At 44.1% G+C, this 13,586-nt stretch overlaps 2 protein-coding genes across 11 annotated transcripts in view; one reads left to right on the top strand and one right to left on the bottom strand.

The window, feature by feature from the left end:
* UBE3D (ubiquitin protein ligase E3D) overlaps positions 1-2,721 on the bottom strand; it is a 76,711-nt gene extending 73,990 nt beyond the window's left edge. For 2 of the 3 annotated variants that reach the window (XM_030236573.2, XM_050972933.1), the window contains exons 1-3: positions 2,619-2,721; positions 2,084-2,292; positions 52-142 (exon numbers count right to left, since the gene is read on the bottom strand). In XM_030236573.2, the coding sequence (XP_030092433.1) occupies positions 52-142; positions 2,084-2,292; positions 2,619-2,680 (362 nt within the window). In that variant the 5' untranslated portion in view covers positions 2,681-2,721. The remainder of the gene's footprint in view (positions 1-51; positions 143-2,083; positions 2,293-2,618) is intronic. The other variant, XM_050972932.1, reaches the window with a different exon arrangement.
* Positions 2,722-7,352: 4,631 nt separating this feature from the next.
* The window catches only part of DOP1A (DOP1 leucine zipper like protein A), a 61,238-nt gene continuing 55,004 nt past the window's right edge, over positions 7,353-13,586 (top strand). For 2 of the 8 annotated variants that reach the window (XM_050972004.1, XM_050972003.1), the window contains exon 1: positions 7,453-7,807. The gene's annotated coding sequence lies outside the window, so the exon portion shown is untranslated. The other 6 variants (XM_030236438.2, XR_007777052.1, XM_050971998.1 and 3 more) reach the window with 6 other exon arrangements.

Genomic DNA, 13,586 nt, shown 5'->3' with positions numbered 1-13,586 from the left:
CCAGTCTCTATGGCATTTATTGCTATAAATACAAGACATTGCAGTACTCACCGGACGTTCACTACGATGTCACCACAGGACTGACAGTAAAAAATGTAATTCTTGTTGGGTTTCAGGCTTTCCCTCAAAGTAAAAACCACATCTATAGATGGAAGGGAAAATACAAATCTTCAAAATAACGTAAAATTTTCAGTCACTTGTACAAAACAATCTTGTCAAATACCTCAAACCAAAAAGGATAAATCTAACAGACAAAGAAAAAGGCTGACATTTTAAACACAACCTTATTTTTTTTAAAAGCAAGTATTTAGATTTAGGAAAAACTTGACATCTCCACCTCTTGCCTCATATTACTAAGTAGGAAACTGTATATGTGAATAATGATTTTCAAGGTGCAAATCCTCTTTAGAAGGGGAGCTGATATTGATATAATTGCAGAGATTATAAAAATCAAAATTCAATGCCACACCTTTGTAATGATATTTCTGATAATCAATGTATCTGCAATATGAGGGGACACACCAATATGTAACACAAATAGTCAGGATGGGGAGCAGGGTCAGACACTAGTTTTACATTTTCAGGCAGGTAAGAAACCAACCACTGTGGAACCACTCCAGGAAAAGATGGTGAGCAACGGCCTCTGCAGGCCAGGAAAGCAAAAACAGTCTCACAAAAGGCAGCTCAAACAACTTCTCCAAAGTAAAAAAAGAAGTTATAAAAGTCTCCTCAAATTATCTGACAACATTAAGCAGAAGAAAAGTAAAACTGTAAGCCTAGCTCTAGGTATGAATACGCTTTGCATCAGCCACTTTCTCAAAATTAAGAATCAAAGTTTACTCTCAGCATTGACATTCAGTATTTGAAATTTAGAATACAACCACAAGAGAAAAGTACTTTAAAATGTTCCAGAATTTCAACTATTTTGCATAATAATACAAAACATCAAAGAGTAACTAAGACTATCCAATATACAATATCACCTCATTCACATAGTTATTTTTCACTAGCATGACTTTCCAAGGTTGATTTTTAAAAGTTCATCATTGGTCTTTTGAAACATGTCTTAGTAATAGGACACATTAAATAATTTTAATATACCTGAGTTGTCATAATCACAGTTGCCATCTCAGCATACTAACAGAGTTTTCGAATGCATTTCTGGTGCTGCATTACTGAATATTACATATTTTATCATCCTTTTCTACTTTAAAAGCTCAGAATGACAATTTTGTGTTATTTAATATATTTTTCTGTGTCATATCGTATGATTCTAAACATATTGAGCTTGGATGCCAGGATCAAAGAAAGCTGTACTTCTATAGCTTCTATAATGCCTCCTATTTATTGCAAACACATCCTAGACCTGAATTAGCATCATGGAAGTAAAAAGGGTAACTTTGCAGATGTTACCTGTGACATTAACCTCTGAAACCCTAGCTGTGAGAATAATGAGTCCCAACACTAACCCTTTATGATTAAGTGGTTAGGGATGGACAAGCATAGTCGTTGTCTGGATGAATCAGATTACACCATTCCTATAGGATGGGGAGTGATGGGTACAAATTGAAAGAAAGGAAGTTTAGGTTAGGAATTAGGAAGAAATTCTTTACAGTGAGAGTGATGAGAGATTGGCACAGGCTGCCCAGGGAGGCTGAGGATGTCCCAACCCTGGCAGTGTTCAAATCCTGGGGGAAGGATTGAGCAACCTGTTCTAGTGGGACATATCCCTGCCAATGGCAGTGGGGACTTCCGACTAGATGATCTTTAAAGTCCCTTTCAGCCCCTTAGCATTTTATGATTCCATGATTTTCAGCTACCCAATGCGGAACAGGAGAGAAATAAAATCACTCGGAAGTACTATGGGGAAGTATGGGTGGGGGGAACTGTGAGCAGATCCCGAACACACCGCGTTTCCCTTTCGTTACGTCACTTTTGCACTTTCCGTTTCTAAAACTGACAATTCCAGAAGGTGTTTGCTCTACAGAATCCACACTTCACAGCCTCTCTCAGATAAACCTGCCAAATTCCAGGTCACCCTCCTCCGTTTCGCAGCGTCTGCCCCGGGTGTGCCCCTACCCACCCTCACCGGCAGCGGGGGGCGGGTGGCGCAGGCGCAGGTGCAGGTGCAGCCCGTCCCCGCGCAGGCGCCGGAGCCCGCGGCACGAGGACGGCGCCAGGCTGACCCCTGCCGGCAGCGCCGCCGCATCGCAGCTCCCGCCGCTCCTCACTTCCAAGGAATCCGCGCACACCGACACCTCCACCGGCGCGCTGGGGAGCTCCGCCGCCGCGCTGCGGAGGAAAAGCAACGGGTATGCCTCGGGAAGGAGTTGTCGGGGTGCGCTGCTGCTTTACACGGGCCGGCCCGCAGCTCCCCCGCAGCCCCAGTCGCGCCCCGAGATCCACTAGGTGACCGAGGAGCAGCCGAGAGAAACAATCCACCGTTCTCAGGAAAAATTTATTTGCACAGTAGTGCCGAGCCGAACAAGCAGGGGGACGCGCCCGCACACAACCCGGTCCCCACGTTGAAGGCTAAGGACGCCGAAAGCCAAACCCGCCGCGCCCCCCGGCTGCCCCGCACGGCCCCAGCGGCGGCGGGCGGCAATGCCCCGCACTACCGGATAACCAGCAGCGCGCTCTGCGTCGCCCGCCTGATCTCCATCAGGAACGCTCCCGCCATGCCGGCACCGCGCCGGAAGCGCCCGCTCTCCCGCCGGCGCAGGCGCGGTGTCGCCCGCCCGCCCGTCACAGCGCCGCCTGCGTGGAATCCAGGAGTTCCCCCATAAACCCCATCAGCCAGCGCTGCTTTCGGACACCTCCTGAACACTTCCAGGGATGGCGTCTCCACCACCTCCCTGGCAAATCCATTCCAGCCTTTGACTGCCCTAGCGGTGATAAATATTTTTCTAATGTCTAATCTGAACGTCTCCTCTCTCAGTTTAGGGGCATTCACGCTAGTCCTGTCACAATAGGCAAGGCAGAAGAGAGCGGCTCCCAAAACCTCCTTTCAGGCAGTTGTAGAGAGCAGCGAGGTCCCCCCGACCCTCCTCGAGACTAAACAACCTCAGCTCCCTCAGCGGTCCGTTGTAAGACAAGTTTTCTAGAGCCCTCTTTCCTTTCTCTGGACGTGCTCCAGCACATCAATATTTTTTTTTTGAGAGGCCCAGAAACTGATCACAGCACTTGAGGTGCGGCCTCATCATTGCAAATGACCACCTCATCATGGTCCTGCTGGCCACACTATTCCTGATACAAGCCAAGATGCCACTGGCGTTCTTTGCCACCGCTGGGCACACCGCTCGCTCATACGGGCTGTCAGGCAGCCCCCCCAGATCCTTCTCCGCCGAACGGCTCCCAGGTCACTCCTCCCCAAGCCCGTAGCAGTGCACGGCGTTGCTGCGATCCAAGCGCAGGATGCAGCAGCTCGGCGCCGACGGTGCCCTGGGAGGCAGTGGCGGGAGGGTGTCCCGGGGTCTGCTGCGCCTCCCGGCTGGGCCGCTGCTGGCCGCAAAGTCAGGCCTGGGGGCCCAGGGATGAGTCCCTTCGGGTCCCGACCCCCCAGGTTCCAGGTCTGCACAACCGGCTGGTCTCACGGAGTTTTCAATGCCCAGTCTCTTCTGTGTCAAGATGGGGCTATCACCTCCTACTTTCCTGCCACACCACCGCCGGGAGGAACCTGGGTCTGTTCAATGGGGCACCTCCCCACAGGAGCTGTGGGCTGTGCCTGGGGGTGTCTCCTCCGGATTCGTGGACAAACAGGGTTTTTGCATACTGTTAGGGCCTCCTCAGTGTCTCGCTCCACAGGGCCCAGCAAGTAGGCTGGAGGTGGGGAAGAGCCTGGGGCGGCGGGAGAGATCGTACTGATTTGAATCGACCAAAGTGATGTTCCATGGCACATAACATAAGGCGTGGCAGTAAAAACTCAGAGCATAGTCTTTCCACAGTGACCATTGCTCAGATACTGACTAAACATCAGCAGTCTTGTTTGTGGGAGGTGCTGAGTGATTGTCTGTATGTTTGGGGGGATTTTTTGTTCCTCTTTCCCTCATCCACTAAAACATCATTGTCTTAACCCACAGTTTTTCATGCTTTTGCTCTTCTGGTTCTGCCCCTGAGCTAGCAGCTGACTGGGGTCACTCCATCATGACTGCAAAGTTCAGTCTGCACAGAGGCCTCTGCTGAGACGGGGCAGGCTCCCCAGCACTGGGGACTGTGCCCTGTGGCACTACTACTCACCCTCTGCCTTGTGAAAAAAACCCCTTTCCACCCTTTCTTACAGCTTTACAAGGCTTTCTGAATTTCTCCCAATCCATGTGGACTCAGCTCTTGAATGCTGTCACATTGTACTTGTAAGAAACACAGGCAGGTGCTGCTCTGGGGTGAGGTTTTCTACTGCCTCTCCTGAGATCTTTTATCAAGAGACTGTAAGTCCACCCTGACATGCCTGTGTGACTTTCCTTTACCTTATGAACACTGTCACCACTGCACACTTCATCCAGGATGCTGCCCTCACAGTACATAAGAAGATGATGCTCAGTATTCAAGGACACCAAGGAAAGAAACTTTCACTTTGAAATAAAGGAGTCTTTCTGCAATGTTAGAAGTGTTTACTTTTTAAGAAGTGACAAGACCCTCTGTGGTAGCAGAGAGTTATTTGAAAACATTATCTGCAAAGCTTCTAAAAAATAGGCAAGTTTGCACAGGTTACTTTTATAGCAATATATGATCAAAGACAGGATTATAGTGAAGTAATCCTTAGTCCTTGTAGTTATCAAAACCAAGTAGGAGAGTCCCAAAGAAGAAAACGGAGTAGGGTTAGATTTTGTGGGAAAAATACAGCAGGCAATAGACAGTTTCAACTGAGTTATTTTGTTGTTTTTTACAAAGCATGAATTTATTAAAGTGTTCTAACATGGGACTCTACTGTCTACATGCTGCTCTGAGTGTGGTGGTTTGGGGTTCTGTTGTTGTTTGTTTCCTTTTTTTTTTTTTTTTTTTTAAGGAAGAAAAATAATTAGTCCACATGGTGGATTTCATTTCCAATGAAACAAAATTCACAAACAAATTTATGTTGTGAACTAAATGGTTGTGGACAAGTAGGTCATACGTCAAACATAAACCCCATGTAATTATAGGAGAATTGACTCCTAGTATTAGTTTTAAAAGGGCCTTTGATGTTACAAAGGCTTACCCAAAGCTACAAAGTTATGAATAATTTTAAGTGTTCACAGGGTGTGAGCCTTACTTATTCAAAATTTTCTATTATAGGTTTCTCACCGTTTCTGCTATGAAATAATTACAGAGAAAGAAAGGTAAATTTCCTACAGAGCAAGTGCACCTAACATCAGTGCTGCACCCAGCCCAGTATTTTGACTCCAACATCAGTAAAATAACGTACTCCATAGTGTGGTTGTTTCCAGGTATTCCCCCGTGGGTTCATCCCCTACCCAATTCCTTCAGTGTCCCCTTATGGATGTGTTTGTCGTCAATATGAATAATGTATCCTTCAACCTACAGATAGTGTCGAAGTCCCCAGCCCCTGGTGCCAATATGTTCTAGAAGTTTTCTGCTTTGCAGTAAAGAATTTTCTGTTCCTCCTCATTCTCATACTGTGGGAATTGGTTAACAACAACTTTGTTGCCTTTCATGATTTTGTAGAATTTGATCAGTCCTCTCCCCTGCATTCTTTCTCTGTATCGAACAGTCACAGTCATTATTGCTCTTGCTGTTTTATAGCAGTGACATTTCTCCACAGTGCCTTTCCCAACTTCTCTACATCCCTCTTGAGCCGTGAAGACAAGAATTGATGCCGTAATCAATCTGAGGCTGCACCAGCCTTTTTCACAGCAGCCAAACAACTACCTCTGTCTTGTTCTCAATATTCTTCCCAACGACATACAATGTTTTTTTGATTGCCACTGCACATAAAGTCGATGAGGCAATTTGAAAGAAGTGTTTTGGAGCTCTGAGCTGTAACTGCCACTACTAAATTCAGCACAAGGGAAGCTTAGAAATCCAACCACTCTGCAATGCAGTAGCATGTGAAAGCACATGGTCAGTTATGGACAATCACTTCCCCTCTGTGAAGTTCACCACTGTTAAAAGCTCCAAAAGCACAACCATTCTAGTTAACAATTACTTCTTAAAGGCATTTATAAGTATCTTCAAAGAAAAAAAAATTAGGTGTACCATTTTAATAAAAATACATGACACATAGAGTCATATTGATGCCTCAGAAAACCAGTGGAAATTGTCAGCTTTCCAAAAAGTAACTCTTTTTCATGTACTGATTCCTGGTATAGTTTAATGAGAAAAGGAATTGCATTTACTCTTTATTATTATCCCAAGTCTGGAGAATAAAATTAGACTTCATTAAATATTGGCTGGCAACGTAAGTCACTCAGTAGAAGATTTATAATTATGAGATTTTCCCCTGGCAATATTTTAGAAATACTTGTCCTCAGACAAAGCCTAAAATATTAATCATGTAAGCTGAACACACCTTTTTTTTTTTTTTTTTTGCAGTTACTCAAGTCATTTATAACCATAAGCTCTGTTTGCTATTATGAAGCTTGTTTAAATTTGAGAACTGTAATGATGACTTAAAATGCACAGATTACAGTCTAAGAGCTGTACCCTTTATGCTGTGGAAGTGGCCAATTGAAAAATCACTCTTGAGTGCAGTAAAAAAATGTCCTTTGAATACTGTCCATGTGGGCACCCATACATTTTTATGTGTAGTAAGGATTCAAGCATACTAATCACAGGAAATTTTACAAAATTCCCTATACAGCTACTGCTAACATAAAGGTAATATCACATCATGGCATCACAGACCAGTTTGGGTTGGAAGGGACCAGGTGGGGATTGGACTTTCAGAGGCAATTCTTCACAGAAAGGGTGCTTAGACATTGCAACGGGTGTCACATTCCAATGGAGGTGTTTAAAGAAAGACTGGACATGGCACTTAGTTCCATGGTGTGGTTAACATGGTAGCATTCGATCATAGGTTGGACTCGATGATCTTAGATTCAGTGATCTTAGAGATCATCTCCTTCCAAAGCCCGCTGCCGTGAGCAGGGGCACCTTCAGATTGCTCAGATCCCCATCCAATCTGGCCTCGAACACTTCCAGGGATGGGGCATGGGGCATTAGTTTCACTGGGCAACCTGTTGCACTATAATCTAAAGAACCACCCACCTTCCATGTTTACCTGCGCTGTATCTGGTACACTCAGTAAATATCAGGCGAGATAAACAAACACGCACTCACGCGGAGCCCGCTGCGCGCCCGCGCACCTGCGCACGCGTCCCGCCAGGGGGCGCAGCGCGGCTGAGCGCGGCGGGCGGGGCGGGCGCGGCGCGGGGCACGCCGGGAGCTGTCAGGGCGGCGCGGGGGTGCCGGTGGCGGTCAGGCTCTTCCGGCTCGGGTCGCTCAGGTAACGCCGCTCCCTCCGCTCTTTCCCCGGGACCTTGGTACGGGCACGCAGCGCGGCCCGGCGGCGGCTGCTGCTGCTGCTCCCGCTCCCCTCCCTCCACCCCACTCGCCGCGCCGGTGTTGGGGAGGGTCCGCCCCTGGAGCCGAGCCGAGCCGAGCTGGCCCTCTGCTCTACCGTGCTCTGCCCTCCCCTCCGGCACTGTCGTGGCGGACGACGGCCGGGCCGTCCTGGGCTGTGTGCGAGGGGCAGGTGCTGAGGACCCCGGGGAGAGCGGTTATAGCCTGTTAATTACGCTGCATCAATTGACCTGTGGCACCTGTCTGCCCTCGCCGCCGTGCTCTGTCCCCCCGCAGCGCGGAGCGCGCCCGGGTGAGTTTCGGGCTGCGGAGCCTCTCCCCCCGCCCGCACGGCAGCGGCCGGCGGGGCCTGGCTTCGCCCTTCCTGGTGAAGCTTCCCCAGGGAGCTCTTCCCGCCTGCCGGGGAATGAGCTTGGCGTTGGGCTGCTAGGGTCGTCCTGCTTTGACCTTGAGCGCCCAGGGGGCTGTGGGCCTCTCTTAGGTGAGATTCCCGGTTGCTGGAGTTACTGCGTGTAGTATTTGGAAGGATGCATGGGACATAAGCCTGTCACTGGGTTGTGTGATGCAGGGTTAAATTTCATCTGTTGATGCAGAGATGGCCTTAAATCTTGTGATGCCAGTTTGAAAAGCATAAATATATGACAGCTTCTGGTGTTAAACGTTTTCCAGAAATAATATTTTCATACCTGTGACATTAACCAGAGAAGCCTAAACAATTTATCTCTTTAAGTGACCTAAAATATGTTAGAAATGAGGTGCAGGTTTTAAAGAGCTTATTCTGGGTGACTCAACCGTTGTTTTTGTTGCTGATTGCAGGAACCCTTTCACTCCTAGATCTTCTTTCAGTATGCAGTAATAGTGAAAGTGTTATGGTTCTCAGGTTAACTGCAAAGTGTTACTGATACCTGAATTCGGGCTGTAGGAGTGTGAAGAGTTGGGAAGACTGTGTCTAAAGAGTAACAGGCTAGATACTTGCAGGTAATAAGGGGCTGCATTATAAGGTTGAAGATCCTAGTCTCTTTATTTTGCTGCCAAGGCTTGGCCTGTGTTAAATACTTAAGCAGGCCTGGCTATCAAATTTGCTCTCTTTGTTTGTGGGGTTTTTTGGGTTGGTTTTTTTTTTTGTTTGTTTTGTTTGGTTGGTTTTGTGGGGTTTTTTTGTTTGTTTGTTTGTTTGTTTTTTTGTTGTTGTTTTTGGTTTTGGTTTTTTTTTATGTTGGTACCATTTCGAAAACAGGGTGGAATACTATAGACCTTTTGCTAATACTGTGATGCCTAAATATTGTGATTATCCAAAATGTACAGTAATTTTCAAAATAGCGTGTATGAATGTTATGAGGGGGGATGTCAGTTTGGAAAGAGGCAGAATATTTACAGCATAATTTGTGGTTTTGTTTTCATTGACATGAGAATTGGCACTTTTGGAAACTAAGCAGCCTGTAAACGTTGTGGGTAGAGGCTGCATTTCTAGCTCACTGAATGTCTTGCTTTCCCAACTTGTTGGTAGCACCTGTGACAGTAGATATTTAAACAGCATTTTACAAAGAAAAGGTATCTTATATCTTCCATTACTGGAGTGGCTGTGCTTTTGAGTGGATGGTTCTGTTCACAACGTAGGCAGTGCTTTTCCTGTGTAAAATTACTGGCATGCCATGCAGACCATTAGCAATGCTCATTGCAGGCACAGCAAAATGTGTGGGTAAGGTGGTGCTGTGGTTCTTCAACCCCAACCCCAACCAGCGGCCAAGCCCCATTCCCCTACCTGCGGTACAAGGGAGAGAATGAGAAGGATCATAGGAAGAAAACTTGTGGGTTGAGATAAGGACAGTTTAATAGGGAAAGCAGCAGATGCACAAGCAAAGCACAGCAAGGAATGAATTCACCTCTTCCCAAAGCAGGCAGGTGTTCAGCCAACTCCAGGAGAGCAGGGAGGGCCCCATCACACTTAGCCGTGGCTTGGAGGAAAACAAACACCGTCATTACAAATGACCTCCCCTTCCTCCTTCTTTGTATGCTAAGCATGATGTCATGTTGTCTGGAATATCCCTTTGGGCAGTTCAGGTCACCTGTCCCAGCTCTGTCTCCTCTGAACATCCCATGCACCTCCAGCCTGCTCACTGGCATGGCAGTACAAAAAGTAGAAAAGGCCTTGGCTCTGTGTAACCCTGTCTAGCAGTAACAAAAATATCTCTATATTATCAACCATGTTTAGCACAAATCCAAAACAGCCCCCTACCAGCCACTGTGAAGAAAATGAACTGTACTCTGCTGGTGTAAGTGGGCTCAGCCTGTAATCTCCTACCATTGTTTTCTGTTTGAATAGAGGGAGGGCAGTTCCCTGTGTTCATCACTGGTTTAGTTCTCTTGGCCCCCTTTCCTGCTGTCCACCTTTAGTGTCTTCTTGCTTAGCCAGGAATGACTGCTTGCTCTGGTTTGGCTGGCTGAAAATGCTTATTGATATTTTTTTCCTCTCTTTTCTTCCTTTTCTTATTTTTTTGTCTTTGGTGGAGCTGCATTATGTTAAATCTGCAGTGTGTAGAAGAGAACCAAGAAGAGATATGAAGTGTGTTGTTAAAAACCCCTGTTTTGAGAATGACTGAAAAAAGTGGGAGATAGAGGCTGCACTAAATGATACCTGCTAAAGCATGAAATAGGAAAATGGAAGTAATTTTTTTTGTATGCACATAAATTGTCTTCCAGATTAATAACCATGTTGCTCTGACTTGTAGCTGAAAAGAAGCTGAATGATAAATAGAAACAGTAAGTGATATGTTTCCCTCTGAGAGGCCGGGGAGAAGAAACACTGCAGGATCAACCATTTTCTCCCATTCTCTCTTGTTTCATTTCTGAAACAAGAAATGAAAAGAAAACACCAAGGAGAATCAGTAACAAGGAGAATCAGTAAATAGTTTTACTAGTCAACACATTCCTATTTTTATCAGAAACTTGTAGTTCAGTATAAGCATTAAAAAATAATTAGAAGTCAGGGCACAGTACCTAACTGGGTTTTTCATTTGCAGAAATTGTAGTGAATTTAACCTTTTATTTAAGTCTTTTCTGACTTACTTCTGAGGATAGGGAGAGTGAACAAGTTTTGGTCCAGGCATTGTTTTCAGAATAGTCAGAAAAGGATTCTACTTTACAAATTCCTTTGAAATCTACCTCTGGAACTGGGAAACCAGATGCATTATAAAATTTAATCACAGTCTAGATAATGCAGAGATATATGCACAACATATGACACTATTTCAGAATTAAAATCAGAATAAAATTATAGAAATTAGTTGAAATTTGAAATTAATTATTTGCTAATACCTTAGACCTCAGGCATAATAAAAAAGGAAGATGGACCAAGTCTTGCCCAAATGCTTTGGATTAGGTTATCCAAGTAAGGTAAGGATAAGGATATGATGAGAGCTTCTGAATTATGCCTTTGTGAAAAGACCTATCAGGATTGTTTGGAGACAGAATGTTAAACCCATCTAAAGCTACATATTAGAACAATGGGTATGGATTTATGAAAGGCTATTGTGAGCAAAGAATAAATGAATAAATTACTTGGCTACCACTTTTCTGTTGTTAATTTGGTAGATTCTGTGTTAAACTGTGTATCAGAATATTTTGAGAAGTCTCAATGTCAAGACATAGCATTAAAGCTTCTCTCTCAGTACAAAGTACTGCAAGTGTAATGTAAGACAATGAACCTCATCTAAGTCCTTTTATGTGTAATAAGCTGAAAAGTATCCTGAAGTTGGCAAACTCTCCTTTAAAACAAAGTGTAAAAAAACAAATGTAGGGAAAATATATCTGTAAATGAAGTGATTCTTGTTTGGATATATTTCATTGTTATGTTTGCTTTGGCTTTTTTGCCATTGTTTATTTATTTTAAATGCATTACATATTAATTTGACTTACTAATTCAACAAGAGTAAAAAATATGCAAGAAAGGAAAAGAATACCCCAAGGTAAGTCTCCTCTCAATTTATGTTGGAAAAGAAAAGCTGGCTAGTTAAAAAGGAATTGTTTTCAGAGAGGGTATAAGGACCATTTGAAGACACGAGGCTGAAGCACTCCAAAGTGAAAATAAATTGCCATTTATTAAGGAAGCCTGTCCTGTTCCTGTGCTCAGGCAGCTGGAGAGAAGATAACTATTTGACGTCGTGCACTTATCAAGCACCACTCGACAGGGAGGGCAGTGTTCCCAGGCCCAGTGGGTGTGTGTGAGAGCAGGGCAGTCCTGCTGTGGCACTGGGAAGGCACAAAGCTCCTGGTGCTCACAGGCGGCACAGGAGCCACGGGGTGGGGGGGTGGCTGGCTGTGCTTGCACCAGGACAGTCGTTCTCCCTGTGACAGTGCTTTTTCCAAGCCACTGAACTTGTGGTTACTGTGGATTTGGCTATGGCAGGTAAATTCCTTCCATATCCTGTTTCGAGTAATCCAAACAGCCTTCTTGGTAATATTCAATCTCAGGAGCTCTTTATGAAGGTGAGAACTGACACTGTGTGATGTTGCCTGTTTGATGGTGGAGACGTGAAAAAGGTCCTACCGGCCCGGGGAGCAAGACAACCTTTTTTTTGAGCATGGCAACAGTTTCTTTTGGTCCAGGGAGCAGTTGTTGATACACTATAGACAAAGTTACACATAACTTTAGAGTAAGGATTTTATGTTTCTGTTTGACTCAGCATTGTGAACGTGACTGGTGACTCCGGATTATATTTCATGTTCTAGTGGAAGTTGTCCCTGCCCATGGCAGAGGAGTTGGAGCTAGATGTCCTTTATGACCCCTTCTAATTCAAAAAATTCTATGCTTTAAAAAAACTTCTTAAATATTTGTTATTGTTCAGGTGTCAGCTGTGAGAATGAAATAATTATTTTTAGTCAAATTGTTTACTTCTTTGATGGATGTGTTGCTGCCAAAATTTAGGTTGTGTGGAAGGATGGTAACTCTGTGAGCTGAGATGAAATAAAATTTAAGGAGGTAACACTCTGAACACTTGTCAGATTGAGTGAATGGTAAATTTTAAGGGGGGTTTGGGGTTTTTTGTTTTGTTTTTTTTCCCTTCAAATGTATAATTTAATATGAGGGAAATAGTGATCAGTTCTAGATTTAGACTGAAATATTATTTGTTCCAATATAGTGGTCAACAAAGGGAAGAAGGGGGGAAAAAAGGAAAGTGTTGACGAATAACCACAATTTCAAGGAAGCATTTTCCTATTTTTCTCTATGTTGTGTAATTCTGACTTAAATTACCATCTGTTTTTTAGTAAGACATGTTAGATGTTTAGCATAATTTAGAATAAGAAGCAAGGCTGTCTGGAGCCTTGTTAATTTTTGGATATAAAGTGGTCACTGATTAAGCTGTAATTTATTACATAGATAATTCAGGAATCATTTGTTGTAAGAAAGGAAAAATGGGGAAATGTTTTAGTAAGAAGAAAATAGTTAATGGTTGACCTGAGTTGTAAGAAAGAGACAAATCATCGTCTTTCGTTTACTGAGTGACATAAGTTCAGAGCTGGGAAATCTGAATATGTGGTTTGATCTCATGAAGAATGATGCTTTAAAAGTAGAGACTCAAGTGTAAAATTCTGGCATTCATGAAGTGCAAGAGTACTTAATTCTAGAAAAGATGATGTCTGCCAGAAACACTAAGATAGTCCTGAGCAGCATGCAGGCAATGAATGGTGCTCAAGGGCTGAAAGGAATCAGAAGTGTTCTCTTGGTGGGTCTGGAGTCAAAATCAAAATTTCATTCAAGGGTATCAAACCATTTCGTAGTTCATCTGTTACCTATTGAGAAGCTGTAATAAAATAGAATTGAGTAGAGGGGGTAAAATGTCACCCTAAAATGAGCTTTTAAGAGGCAATTGGAAGAGATATGTATTTGTTCATGAGACTGAGAAGTCTTTGGTCACTTTCTTCCCCCCTCTGACAAACAGATAGACATAGAATTGATATTTTTTTAATTTTAGAAAAATTGTGCTCTAAAGCATATTCATTTAGGGTTTGTTTATAATTAAACTTTTTTTTTTGAAGTAGTAACTAGAGTGTCTGAATTCTTAGAAGGCTTG

Source organism: Serinus canaria, chromosome 3 (assembly GCF_022539315.1).
Source record: "Serinus canaria isolate serCan28SL12 chromosome 3, serCan2020, whole genome shotgun sequence".
Taxonomy (NCBI): domain Eukaryota; kingdom Metazoa; phylum Chordata; class Aves; order Passeriformes; family Fringillidae; genus Serinus; species Serinus canaria.
Note: the sequence above shows the minus strand (reverse complement) of the source record. Positions and strands in the feature narration are given on the sequence as shown.